This window comes from Ovis canadensis, chromosome 10 (genome assembly GCF_042477335.2).
Source record: "Ovis canadensis isolate MfBH-ARS-UI-01 breed Bighorn chromosome 10, ARS-UI_OviCan_v2, whole genome shotgun sequence".
Classification (NCBI taxonomy): domain Eukaryota; kingdom Metazoa; phylum Chordata; class Mammalia; order Artiodactyla; family Bovidae; genus Ovis; species Ovis canadensis.
Window position 1 is genome coordinate 29,531,575 of NC_091254.1, and position 12,120 is coordinate 29,543,694.

The 12,120-nt window shown below is 40.4% G+C and overlaps 1 protein-coding gene across 1 annotated transcript in view; it reads right to left on the minus strand.

The window, feature by feature from the left end:
* Positions 1-9,442: 9,442 nt before the first annotated feature.
* The window catches only part of NUFIP1 (nuclear FMR1 interacting protein 1), a 32,398-nt gene continuing 29,720 nt past the window's right edge, over positions 9,443-12,120 (minus strand). The window contains exons 9-10 of the mRNA XM_069602215.1: positions 11,223-11,455; positions 9,443-9,737 (exon numbers count right to left, since the gene is read on the minus strand). Of these exons, the coding sequence (XP_069458316.1) occupies positions 9,606-9,737; positions 11,223-11,455 (365 nt within the window). The 3' untranslated portion in view covers positions 9,443-9,605. The remainder of the gene's footprint in view (positions 9,738-11,222; positions 11,456-12,120) is intronic.

Genomic DNA, 12,120 nt, shown 5'->3' on the forward strand with positions numbered 1-12,120 from the left:
AGATTCCACAGCGTAGCCAAAAACCAAACAAAAACCACAGAACTTTTTGTAGAGACAGGTTCATCAGTTAATGCTCAGACCAAAGGATAAAAATGACCAAGTAGAACATGAACTGAGAACCTTTTCATAGAACTCAATTTGTGGTTTCCTTGTTGAGTTTAACCAGTCGGGGACTGGGGAGCCTTGGGGAGTAGTCTCTGTCAGTGGTACTCAAAGTGTGGTCCCTGGGCCACTAGCAGCAGCAGCTCCTGGGAACTTAATAGAATTGCAAATCCTCATGACCCACCAACGGGTTTCCCTGGTGGCTCAGATGGTAAAGAACCTGCCTGCAATGAGGGAGACCCGAGTTTGATCCCCAGGTTGGTAATATCCCTTGGAGAAGGGAATGGAAACCCACTCCAGTATTCTTGCCTGGAGAATCCCATGGACAAAGGAGCCTGGCAGGCTATAGTCCATGGTGTTGCAAAGAGTCGGACACGACTGAGTGACTAACATACACACAGGACCCACCAAAGACCTATGAGTCAGAAATTTGGGAGGTGGATCCAGCAATCTGTATTGGAACAACCAAGACATCCTGCAGGGGCTTCTAAAACACAGAATGGCCTGCATGAGATGTTTTCAAACCTGTCCAATCACCTGAGGAACTTGTTAAAATATTCCTGGGCTACATTCCCATATCTACAAAACCCAGAATCTCAGGGTTGGAACCTGTATTCAGGTGACCAGCCTGATGTGGGAGCCACTGGTCGACATCAAAGTAATTCAGCGTCTGACATGGTGAGCAATTCATCTTCATATGCCACTTCTCCTTGCTAGGTGATTAAGGGCAGTAAGTACCACAAACTCTACAAGCCAAACTCAGTATGTAATTTGATTCGTATCTTCTATCTTCTCAGCTCTTTGATTTTACAACAGTACCTCTCAGAGTTCTCTTTTGATGCTTTTTGATGAATGTCTCCTTGTCTCAGTCTCATCATCATACCCACCAAAAACCACGTTGAGATCTAATAGGCGCTTACCAAATTCAAACATTGTTATCTTAGTTGCGGTCAAAAAACTATTCCTTGAAGATGTCCCCAACATTCCAAAATATTCAAAAGAAAAGTGCCCAGCCTTATAACACATATATGCATCTAAATCAGTTTTTTTCTTTTTCCTGCTTCTGCAAAGAAATAGATTTCTATCACAGTGATTTGGCAGTGTTTTAAATAAACATACAAATAAATATGGGAAGAATTGAGACAATGTCTAAAAACAAAAACTAGAAAATATTTCCAGAGTTGAAACCATAAGTGTAATCCTAGATTTATTTTCAAGCAACAGAATTTTTAAGAATTTTCCTATCTTAAAATTCTTCCATATCCTGGGATTTATACAGTTCATCTGCCAGTAACATTGACTGGTCTATTGTAGGTAATTTTACATGTCTCAGAAACTCTCAAACAAGATAATGATATATGACTTCAGTTCAGTTCAGTTCAGTCGCTCAGTCGTGTCTGACTCTTTGTGACCCCATAAATCGCAGCACGCCAGGCCTCGCTGTCCATCACCATCTCCCGGAGTTCACCCAAACTCATGTCCATCGAGTCAGTGATGCCATCCAGCCATCTCATCCTCTGTCGTCTCCTCCTCCTCCTGCCCACTAATCCCTCCCAGCAGTAGGGTCTTTTCCAGTGAGTCAACTCTTTGCATGAGGTGACTTACTTCCCTCAAGATATAAGGCCATAGGTCAGTGAAAAGGGACAAAAAAAAGAGTGGTCACTGTCACGTAAACAAAAAAAAGGCCTCAATTATTGGTTATCTTCAGATAGTTTAGTGGTTAGGGAGAGCAATCTTTGATTGCGTAAAACCAGAACTTGTGAAGTGGCTGCTGCTATCATTCCAATAAAACAAGGAAGTGGGACCTCCCTAGTCCAGTGGTTAAGACGCCATGCTTCCACTGCAAGGGTGCGGGTTTGATCCCTGGTCAGGGCACTAAGATCCTGCGTGCCATGCAGCCAAAGAAACCCCCCAAAAACAAGGAAGAAATTTCAGTAGTTTTAAGAAATTGGAGAAAAGTGCATAGGAAGGAAAAAAAGGGAGCCTTGATTAAATAACTGTGCCTTTAAAGATATTAATTCAAATAAAGCCTGTAGTTAAGCTTTACAAATTAAAGCACAAAAATAAGCAGAAAAACATGCGGATACTGAACTGCAAATACTAAACCCAGGAAATGATGGTATTCCCTCCTAATAACCAGAAATCAGGTTGCCAGAAACTGGAATGTGGAAACCTTCATACAAGGGGTGAAAGATCCTAAAGGGAAGAGGTCATAGTTTTTCCAGGATTTGTACAGACTTAACGTAAGTCAGCCGGGTACAGAGGACCAATAGAAGAGACTTGCTTTTTCTTTTATTATTAATTTATTTCTGGCTGCGCTGGGTCTTCGTTGCTGCACAGGCATTCTCTAGTTGCGAGGAGTGGCACCTACTCTCTACTTGTGGTGTGGAGGCTTCTCATTGTGGTGGCTTCTCTTGTGGCGGAGGACAAGCTCTAGGCGATCGGGCTTGAGTAGTTGCAACACACAGGCTCAGCAGTTGTGGCTCCCAGGCTCCAGAGCACAGGCTCAGTAGTTGGGGTGCAGGGGCTTAGTTACTCTGTGGCAGGTGGGGTCTTGCCAGACCAGAGAGAGAACCCATGTCCCCTGCACTGGCAGGCAGATTCGTATCCAGGGTACCACCAGGGAAGTGCCACTTGATCTCTTTATGAGAAGACCCAGCAAGTGTTCCAAACATTAGCCACACCAGTGCATGTTTCACAGGGCACACTGCACTGCAGGGCACCGTCTCTAGGCCTACAGCTCTAAAGAACACAACTTTGAGTCAGGGTCTTTTGTCTGTACATCAGAGTATCTGTCTTCTTTAGTACTCCATTTAATCATACTTACTGATTTTCCTCTCTTCCAATTTTGAGAAAGAATCCTTCGTTTGCTAGGTCACTCCCAAGCTGCGTCCAGGTCTGCTAACAAGAGACTGATGGGGAGCAAGTCTGCCCTCCAGAGCTCAGCTTCCATCAGAGGAAGTGGCTTCTCTTCTCCTGGCGACCTCTCAGTCCATTTCAGCCTTATACATCAGGCAGTCACCGGACAAAGGAAGTGAATAAGGAAACTTTCAAATGCTAATTCAAGGTGTGGGCTGTGGAAGTTAGAAAACCCTCAGAAGAAAGACTGCCCTGGCCTGTCCATCAGTGGGGGTCTCGCCTCCTCTCTCCCTCTCTCACTGACCCTAGCACCCAGCATTGGGGAAGAGCTCCACAGAGCACCACCATCTTCACACTTAAATTCAAACATACTGTCCTCCTCAGAATTTAACTCTCATTTTGTAATGGAAAAGAGGAAGGTGTTAGTAAATACAAGAAATAGGTTGAGCTTTCAAATACATCCAAAATATAGTTTTCCACTTCTCATACACAAAATGAGGCACAATATGAAATATACAGGATGATCGCAACTATGTTATCACAAAAAGTTTTAGAAGCTTATCTGATTGTATGGTTGATGATTTTAAGGCGTTAATTTATAAATGATAGTTTGGTTTTTTTATTTTTTCAAGTCCCTATCTTCTAGAGATGTATACTAAAATATATAGGGATAAAATATTAAGATTCTTGAGCATAAGCTTCAAAATAGCCTCCAGTGGGGTGGGGTGAGGTAAGGCGGGCTGGCGAGGCTAAAGGTAACTGAACATGACCGGCCACAGACACATGAAGTGCTGAAGCTGCAGGACGGGTGGGAAGAAGGGCATCACTACATCACTTTCTTTCTATACATCACATACTTTTACGTGTGCTTGAAATTTTCCAAAAGAAAATGCTTTTTAAAAAAGCCACAGGGACTTCCCTGGCTGTTTTCATGGTTAAAATTTCATGCTTCCAATGCAGAGGGTGAGGGTTTGATCCTTGGTCCAGGAACTAAGATCCCACGCGCCATATGGTGCAGCAAGTAAAAATTACTTTAAAAAAAAAAGCAACAAAAAGGAGAGAGGAGAAAAATACAGATACCCAAAAAACTGCAGGGTATAATGAAAAAAGAGATTCAGTTAAAAGTCTTTATTAAAACAATCGACTACTCTCTCCCTATGCTCCAAATTCCTTGAAATGATCATTTTTAAAAACAATTCAATATTTACAACAGGGAAGAAATACAAGATAAAGGATGGCATCAGGAAACCAGTGACTTGAGAAACTCCTAAGTTCCTCAAAGTGGTTCTCAAAGTGCACCCCCCCACCAAAAAAAAAAAACTCGCCAGCACTACCTGAAACCTGCCATAAGTGCAAATTCTTAGGCCACATCCCAACTCTTCTTAATTATAACCTTTGGGGGCAGAGCCCTGCAATCTGGTTTTAACGAGCCCCCCAAGTGATTCTGATGAACCAAAGTTTGAGAACCACTATAAAGGTGACCAGGAAACTTGGAAGGAAAGTTATAACCAACCTAGATAGCATATTAAAAAGCAGATATATTACTTTGCCAACAAAGGTCCGTTTAGTCAAAGCTATGGTTTTTCCAGTGGTCATGTATGGATGTGAGAGGTGGACTGTGAAAAAAGCTGAGCACCGAAGAATTGATGCTTTTGAACTGTGGTGTTGGAGAAGACTCTTGCGAGTCCCTTGGACTGCAAGGAGATCCAACCAGTCCATTCTGAAGGAGACCAGTCCTGGGTATTCACTGGAAGGACTGATGCTGAGGCTGAAACTCCAATACTTTGGCCGCCTCATGCGAAGGGTTAACTCATTGAAAAAGACCCTGATGCTGGGAGGAATTGGGGGCAGGAGGAATAGGGGACGACCGAGGATGAGATGGCTGGATGGCATCACCTACTCGACGCACATGAGTTTGGATGAACTCTGGGAGTTGGTGATGGATAGTGAGGCCTGGCGTGCTGCGATTCATGGAGTCGCAAAGAGTCGGACATGACTGAGCAACTGAACTGAACTGAACTGAATAAAGCTGACCAGGTTGACAAGAAACAAGAGGAAGGCCTCCGCCCAAACCAGCCCCAGAGACAACCACAGGAAAGGTAAAGGTGATTCCAGAGGTACTCTAAGCCGAGTCAACAGATGACAGAAAGCTGGGGACTAGCTGCATTAGTTTGGAGAAGGCAATGGCACCCCACTCCAGTACTCTTGCCTGGAAAACCCCATGGACGGAGGAGCCTGGTAGGCTGCGGTCCATGGGGTCGCCAAGAGTCGGACACAACTGAGTGACTTCACTTTCACTTTTCACTTTCATGCATTGGAGAAGGAAACGGCAACCCACTCCAGTGTTCTTGCCTGGAGAATCCCAGGGATGGGGGAGCCTGGTGGGCTGCTGTCTATGGCGTCGCACAGAGTCGGACACGACTGAAGTGACTTAGCAGCTGCATTAGTTAAGTCCTAAACCTGCCCAGCTCCAAAACCAAGCAGTTGGCAGATAAGAGTTCTGCCCCAGAGAAAAGCTCCATCCTCAGATTAAAACTCTTGGTATTTTGGCAAAGAGATGGGAGTGACGCCAAGAGCCTAGACTTTTTTGCCCACTCCCCCTCAATTCTAAAAACTCTGTGTGAACAAAAAGCTTCCTTTTCTCAGTCAAGGTAAACATCTTTTGGAGCAAAGAATGCTTTATACAAATCTGGGAAAAATCCATGCCAACCCATTAATCAAGAAAATCTCTTTCATATGTAAAAGTGATTCTTTCAACAATTAGCAGTAAGATAATTGTTCAGTAAACTGAACAAACAGAACAACTGACAATCAACGGGGAAGCAAATAATTCAAGGAATAGAAAATAACGAGAAAATTCTCACTGGTATCCTTAGAAATATAAGGGTACTACACCTATGAAAAAAGCAATTAGACTAAGAAAGCAATCTTGAATATTTGAAAGCAAATTGCTAAATATTAAAAACTAAATAGAAAAGCTGAATGACTGTAGCATATCACAGCATATCATAAAGTAATTAAATGTTGAATCCTCATTTCAATTCAAAAAAAACGAATTGGAATTAGGGATTTGGAAGATAACATTTTTGGGGGTGGGGGCGGGCTGCACCACGCAGAGCATGCAGGATTCCTGACCAGGGAATGAATGAACCCTTCCCCCTGCAGTAGAAGCTCAGAGTCTTAACCACTGGATTACAGAGCAAGTCCCTGGAAGATAACATCTGGAGCAATCTTTCAGAATAGAGCAAAAAGACCAAGACAAATTATGTAAGTCCAGTGAAAGGATCAGGTCACGAAGTTCCATATTCACTTGGTAAGTCCAGAAAAACAAAAGAAAAAATGGAAAGAAAATAAATCATTCCAGAAATTGTCCTTAGTCCAAGAATGGTACAATTCTTCAGAGTGAAAGGACCATCAGGTAAGCAGAATGAATGACATATATTATATCCCACATACCTGGGCATTATTGGTGAAATTTTAGGACTGTAAGCATAAAAAGAAAACCCAAGGTTTTTCATGAAGGTGAAAAGTAAGTTTTTGCTAATAAAGATAGAATTGGACTGCTGTCTGCCTTTTAAGAAGCAATACTGGATACTAGCGATCATGTGTTCAATTTTGAACCTAATACGCTAGGTTTTTTTTTTAATTGAAATGAGGATTCAACATTTAATTACTTGATGATACGCTGCAATAAACCAAAACAACTAACCCTGGGATAAAGGGAAAAGCAGAAGGAAACAGTGAACTAACAGTTTTCTAAGTAATGATACATAATGTCAAGACACAAATACAAACACACAAAGATAATAAAGATGAATCTAAAAAAACTCACATGACTGCACCAGGAGAAGAGGATCCAGGTGGGGAAGTGAAAGAATGCTAAGGTAACTGACTTAATTAGGAGGTGAGTGGAAAATACGGCTACTGATTAATAAGTATAGAGAAAAAAGGTAACCCTTAAAGAAACAGCAATATGTTGAATTAATTTCAAAGCACTAGGAGAAAAAACAACAATCAATCAAGCCAATAAAATGGTGAAATAAAAACAAGCACAATCTTCAGAAAATACAAAATACAATGGCAGGAACAGTCCAAACATTTCAACTGTTTCAATTAATATGAACAGATTAATTTCCCAGAGACTCTTCGACTGAACTCCCCTAAACCTGTTTTGAAAATAGAAGCCAATGCAGAAAGTATTAAGACAAAAAAGAATATCTCATAGTTGTAAAAGGCACAACTCACCAAGAGTCACATAATACTTTCACATCTCTGAAATCAATTCATTAAATGGACATCAAGAATGTAGAAGGCCTGACAATTAACAAGGTAAATCCAAAAAAGAACAAGCATGGCACCCTTCTCCCCTCAAAACTCAGAATATTTACAAATATTGACCATGCATTCCATAAAGCAGAAACCATACAGGTTACACTCGACCTGCTTGGGAATTGTAAACATACTTAAGCAATTCCTGGGTTAAATATAAAGTGAACAGAATCTGAAATTACCCCCTAGAAATAAACAACAGTCACCACAGCTTAACACTGTTGGACATAGCCAGGGCTGTACTCAGTGGGGCATTTTCAGTCTTTACTACATTTATTAGAAAACAAGAAAGATTGAAAATAAAACTTTGCACAGTATACCTCAGAGCAGTGATTATCAAAGCCCCTGGAGACATGATGGTCCTTTGAACACAGACTAGGAGTCTGTGAATTCATTTATATATTTGAAACCTATGGAAATCACACGCTAACCTGAGATAAAACTGCAGACTAGTCACAATTTGAATACTGTAATATTGGTTACTTCTCTGTCCTGTTGAGATGAACTGGGTTAAGAGTCACATCTTTGAATAATGCAAGGTTCTATTCATTTTTCTTTTACTCCATTAAAGTATTATATGAACTGAATTAATGAGTGAGCTGGTTGCTAATTTTCCAAAATACGGGGCTCTCTGGAGGAAGACAGTAAAACAGATTAAAAAGGTCTGTATGATTGTTACCAGGTTGGGAAACACTGACCTCAGTATGACTGTTACTCTCAGGTCTGTGATGTCGCAGTGTTATGTACCAGGTGTCCCAGGATTTGGGAAGAGATCTTACAGATGTCGAGGAGCAAAAGGGGCAGAGGGCTGCTGTCAGCTCTCTTGCCCTACTTCTTAAAGTCAAGATTCGTGGATTTCAAATATCACCATGTCAAATGAAATTAATTTTCCAACTACAAGAGATAAATTTTAAAAATCTAGCTCCTTTGGCTGAATGTCAAGACAGGAGCTCTAAGGAATGCATGTGAGTCAGTTCTGATGAGATGGATGAACCTAGAGCTTATGATACAGAGGGAAATAAGTCATTACGAGAAAAACAAATCTCATGTATGAACGCACACGTAGGGAATCTAGAGAGGTGGCACTGATGGGCCTGCTTGCAGGGCAGCAGTGGAGATGCAGACACAGTGGACAGACACGGACCCGGGTGGCAGAGGAGGAGGAGAGGCTGGGACGGACGGAGAGAGGAGCATGGGAACACAGGCGGCCACTGTGAAACAGACAGCCAGTGGGGATTTGCTGTATGACTCGGGAACTCAAACCCGGGCTCTGTAACAACTCAGAGGGGCGTGATGGGGTGGGGGGGGGAGCGAGGCTCAGGAAAGAGGGGACGTATGTATACCTGTGACTAATTCATGTTGATAACAGGGCAGAAACCAACAATATTGTGAAGGAATTATTCTTCAATTAAAAATAAATACATTAAAAAAAACAGAGTAGAGCTCTAGCACTAGCTAGCACAAATGACTAGAACATAAAAGACCAGAGCCTCCAGCATTACAGGAGATAAAAAGACCTTAGTAGCTGTTATTTATTTAAAACATATTTTAAAGCTTTAATTATTACCTTTATAAGCAAATTTTAATTCTCTAAAACTCATGTAATATTTCACAAATTACTGTTTACGCCATAAAAAATTAACTGAACCTCATCAAGTACTATACTTTACATACTTTTTCACAGGAAAAAAATTTTAAAACGTCCAGTTCTGAACCATACCAAAAAGAAGCACTTCTACTGAACTGGAACATAAACAGAAGCCGTATCTGTAATGTTTCAAAGGATCAATACCTGAGCTGCCAATAGGTGAATGTCAACATGTCCTTTGAAATTAACAGCAGAAATTTAAATTTCAAGATGTTCTCATCTTATTAATTCGCTCTGGTTTATTTTAAAATACCCTCCTTTTGCAGGAGTTAAAGAACAACTCTTCCTCTCATTTATTAAAAACAAAATGACTGTATTTCTCTCCCCAACCTACAGTACTCCTCAGCTGAATTAAAAAAATTTTAAAGTTTTTTTTCTTACCACTAAACCAGCATCTTCAATTCTTATCTGGCCCAAGAGCAGACTTCTTTATACAACAGCAAGAAATACAAAGTAGAATTCTGCCAGCAAATATTACATATGATCCCAACAATACAGACAGTCTTAAAAATCAATAAGGTATTTATTTATATAGCATCAAAGACTTGAAAATCCTACATGATAGCCCATGAGGCTTACAATTTAATTACTAATCCAGTTGAAAAAAGAAGAATTTTCACCCACAAACTTGAGGTTGTTACCATCTTACATGCTTCAGACATGTGTGCTAAACACCAGATACCGATTCATCTTTAGTGTTCACAGTAGTAGTATTAAGTCCAAAAAAGTCTTTTTTGATGATGTACCGAACACACTGCAAAATCACATTTCTTTCATGTCGAATGTCCGGAGCTAACAGCTAAAAAATAATAAATAAAAAGATTAGCTTTTAAATAAAATACATCCAAGAAACACCATCTAAGATATTTCTATGTGCCTTCTCTATATGAAGAACACAGAATAATAAAGATTTGAATTATATTTACTAATTATTTCACTAAAAAACAATGTAAGACTATCTCCTTTTAACCAAAACTATCGAGATTTAAACACTAGTATTCAAGGTCTTCTCCAGAAGTATCAAGGAAGGGACGGCAAAATTGGGTTTAGAAGCTTACAATTCTTTACATCTAAAAACCATGTTAAACAGGATCCTCCCAAACCCAAATCTATAAACAGCAGAGAAACTGGTATGGAGCTATAGCAAATATAGTAATAATGAAACCAGCAGTAACTAACCCCAACATTCCTGGTCTTTCAGGACTTCCCACTTTTGTGCTTACTGTAATTGAAAGAAGGCTGAAAATCCCTGGTATCTAGACTACATAGCCAAGGAATCACATGTGATTCGCCAAAAAGAATAATGTAACTACTCATTTTATTTCTGATGTCAATGTAGTTCAGAAACACCCACAGAGGAACTTTCAGTAAACAGATGATTTAATATACCACCTACAAGGAAAACATTTTAAAAATGCAGTTTCCTTTACATAGCACCCAAATTTACGAAATAGTACATTTCAGATCAATTTTATTAAGAAGCAACTGTGTCTGCATGTAACATGCCATGGTCTCTAGTCACAGAACACTTGAGCTGCAGCACAGGCACCTCCCTAACCAGGCAAAAACCTGACTTTGCACAGAACATCACCAGGTAGGTTTACGATTCCACTAAAAATTTCAGGGTATTTCCATCACTCTTAGATATGAAAGTCTTAGATCTTTGAACAGCTTCATGTCCATTACCCAGAATCAAAAGAGGCACTGTTTCTTTATAATTTAAAGAAAATCGTAAACTTTGAGCACATCACACTGAGAATAAAGTCAACAACCCACAAAAAAAACACACAAAACCGTTTTTCTCCCTTTAGCCTGCACTGTATTTAGTTGTGCTTTCAATGAAAATTTTAAAAAGGTCAGTACACTTCGATATGCTTTATCAACTACCTAAGACTAGGTTCTTTTATCTTAAGCAGTTCTGAAAATTGTAATTATCCCACACTTACTGAGTATCAGCTATATTCCAAAGGCAGTTTCAGAACTAAGATACATTGGTAACTCTTCAAGGAGCATATGTGTCTGGTAACCTTAAAACACGCGCACACACACACACACACAGACACACACACACACAGACACAGACACACACACACAGACACACACACACAGACACACACACACAGACACACACAGACACACACACACACACACACACACACACATACAGACACACACACACAGAGACACATACACACAGACAGACACACGCACGCACGCACGCACACACACACACACATGCCCAGTAGCTCTATTCTCAGGACAAGAGAACACAACAGCCACTTACCATTTCCAGGAGATATGGATGGTGTGTTCTTGGTTCAAATAATGTTCGATAGTTGAGGTTATTTTTCCTCCTCTTAGGATTTGTGTTTTTAAAACTTCTCTTTTGGCTCTCACACTTGGCTTCTGAGGAGTTTCTAACAGTTGCTCTAACATCTTGACTTGGTTGCTTAGGAGTATTGCTATGAAGAACCTGGTCTTCTGCCAGAATGTCTGCTTCAGTCTTGATGGGAGCTTCTACATGGGACGAAAAATAAACACAAAAATAACAAATTAAAAAACAGGTAAAACTTCCCAAAATATCCAATAAAAAACACCCCCCACAATAATCTCCTTGCCCAGCCGTAACAGTTACTTACTTGAAACTGAGCATGTACAGTGTATTACAATATTTTTCAAATTGGGAACTATGACTGCCAAGAACTGAGGAGATTACTGCAAAGAGCTATGGAAAATGATCCCTATGAAAGAAGGAACACCAGACGGAAACTTGGATCTACACAAAGGAATGAAGAGGGCCAGAGACAAGTCAATATGTGGATAAATACAAATGACCTTTTCCATTTGAAAAAATTCTGTAAAGATAATTGACAAGTGAAAGCAAAAATGCGTAACAACAATGTATGTGGGGTTTATTAGCATCCACAGAACTAAAACCGGAGAGAACAGCACAAAGGAAGGGAAGAGGAAAATCTAAGTACACTGCTGTAAAATTCTTAAATTGCAGGAGCACCTTGCTTTACTGTGCTTTGATTTAACGGTCTTCAGACACCGCATTTTGTACAAGTTGAAGGTTTGTGGCCACACTGACCAAGTCTGTTAGCACCATTTTTCCAACACTGTCTGTTCGCGTCTCTGCATCATATTCCGATGATCTTTTCTCAATGTCTCCAACTTTCACT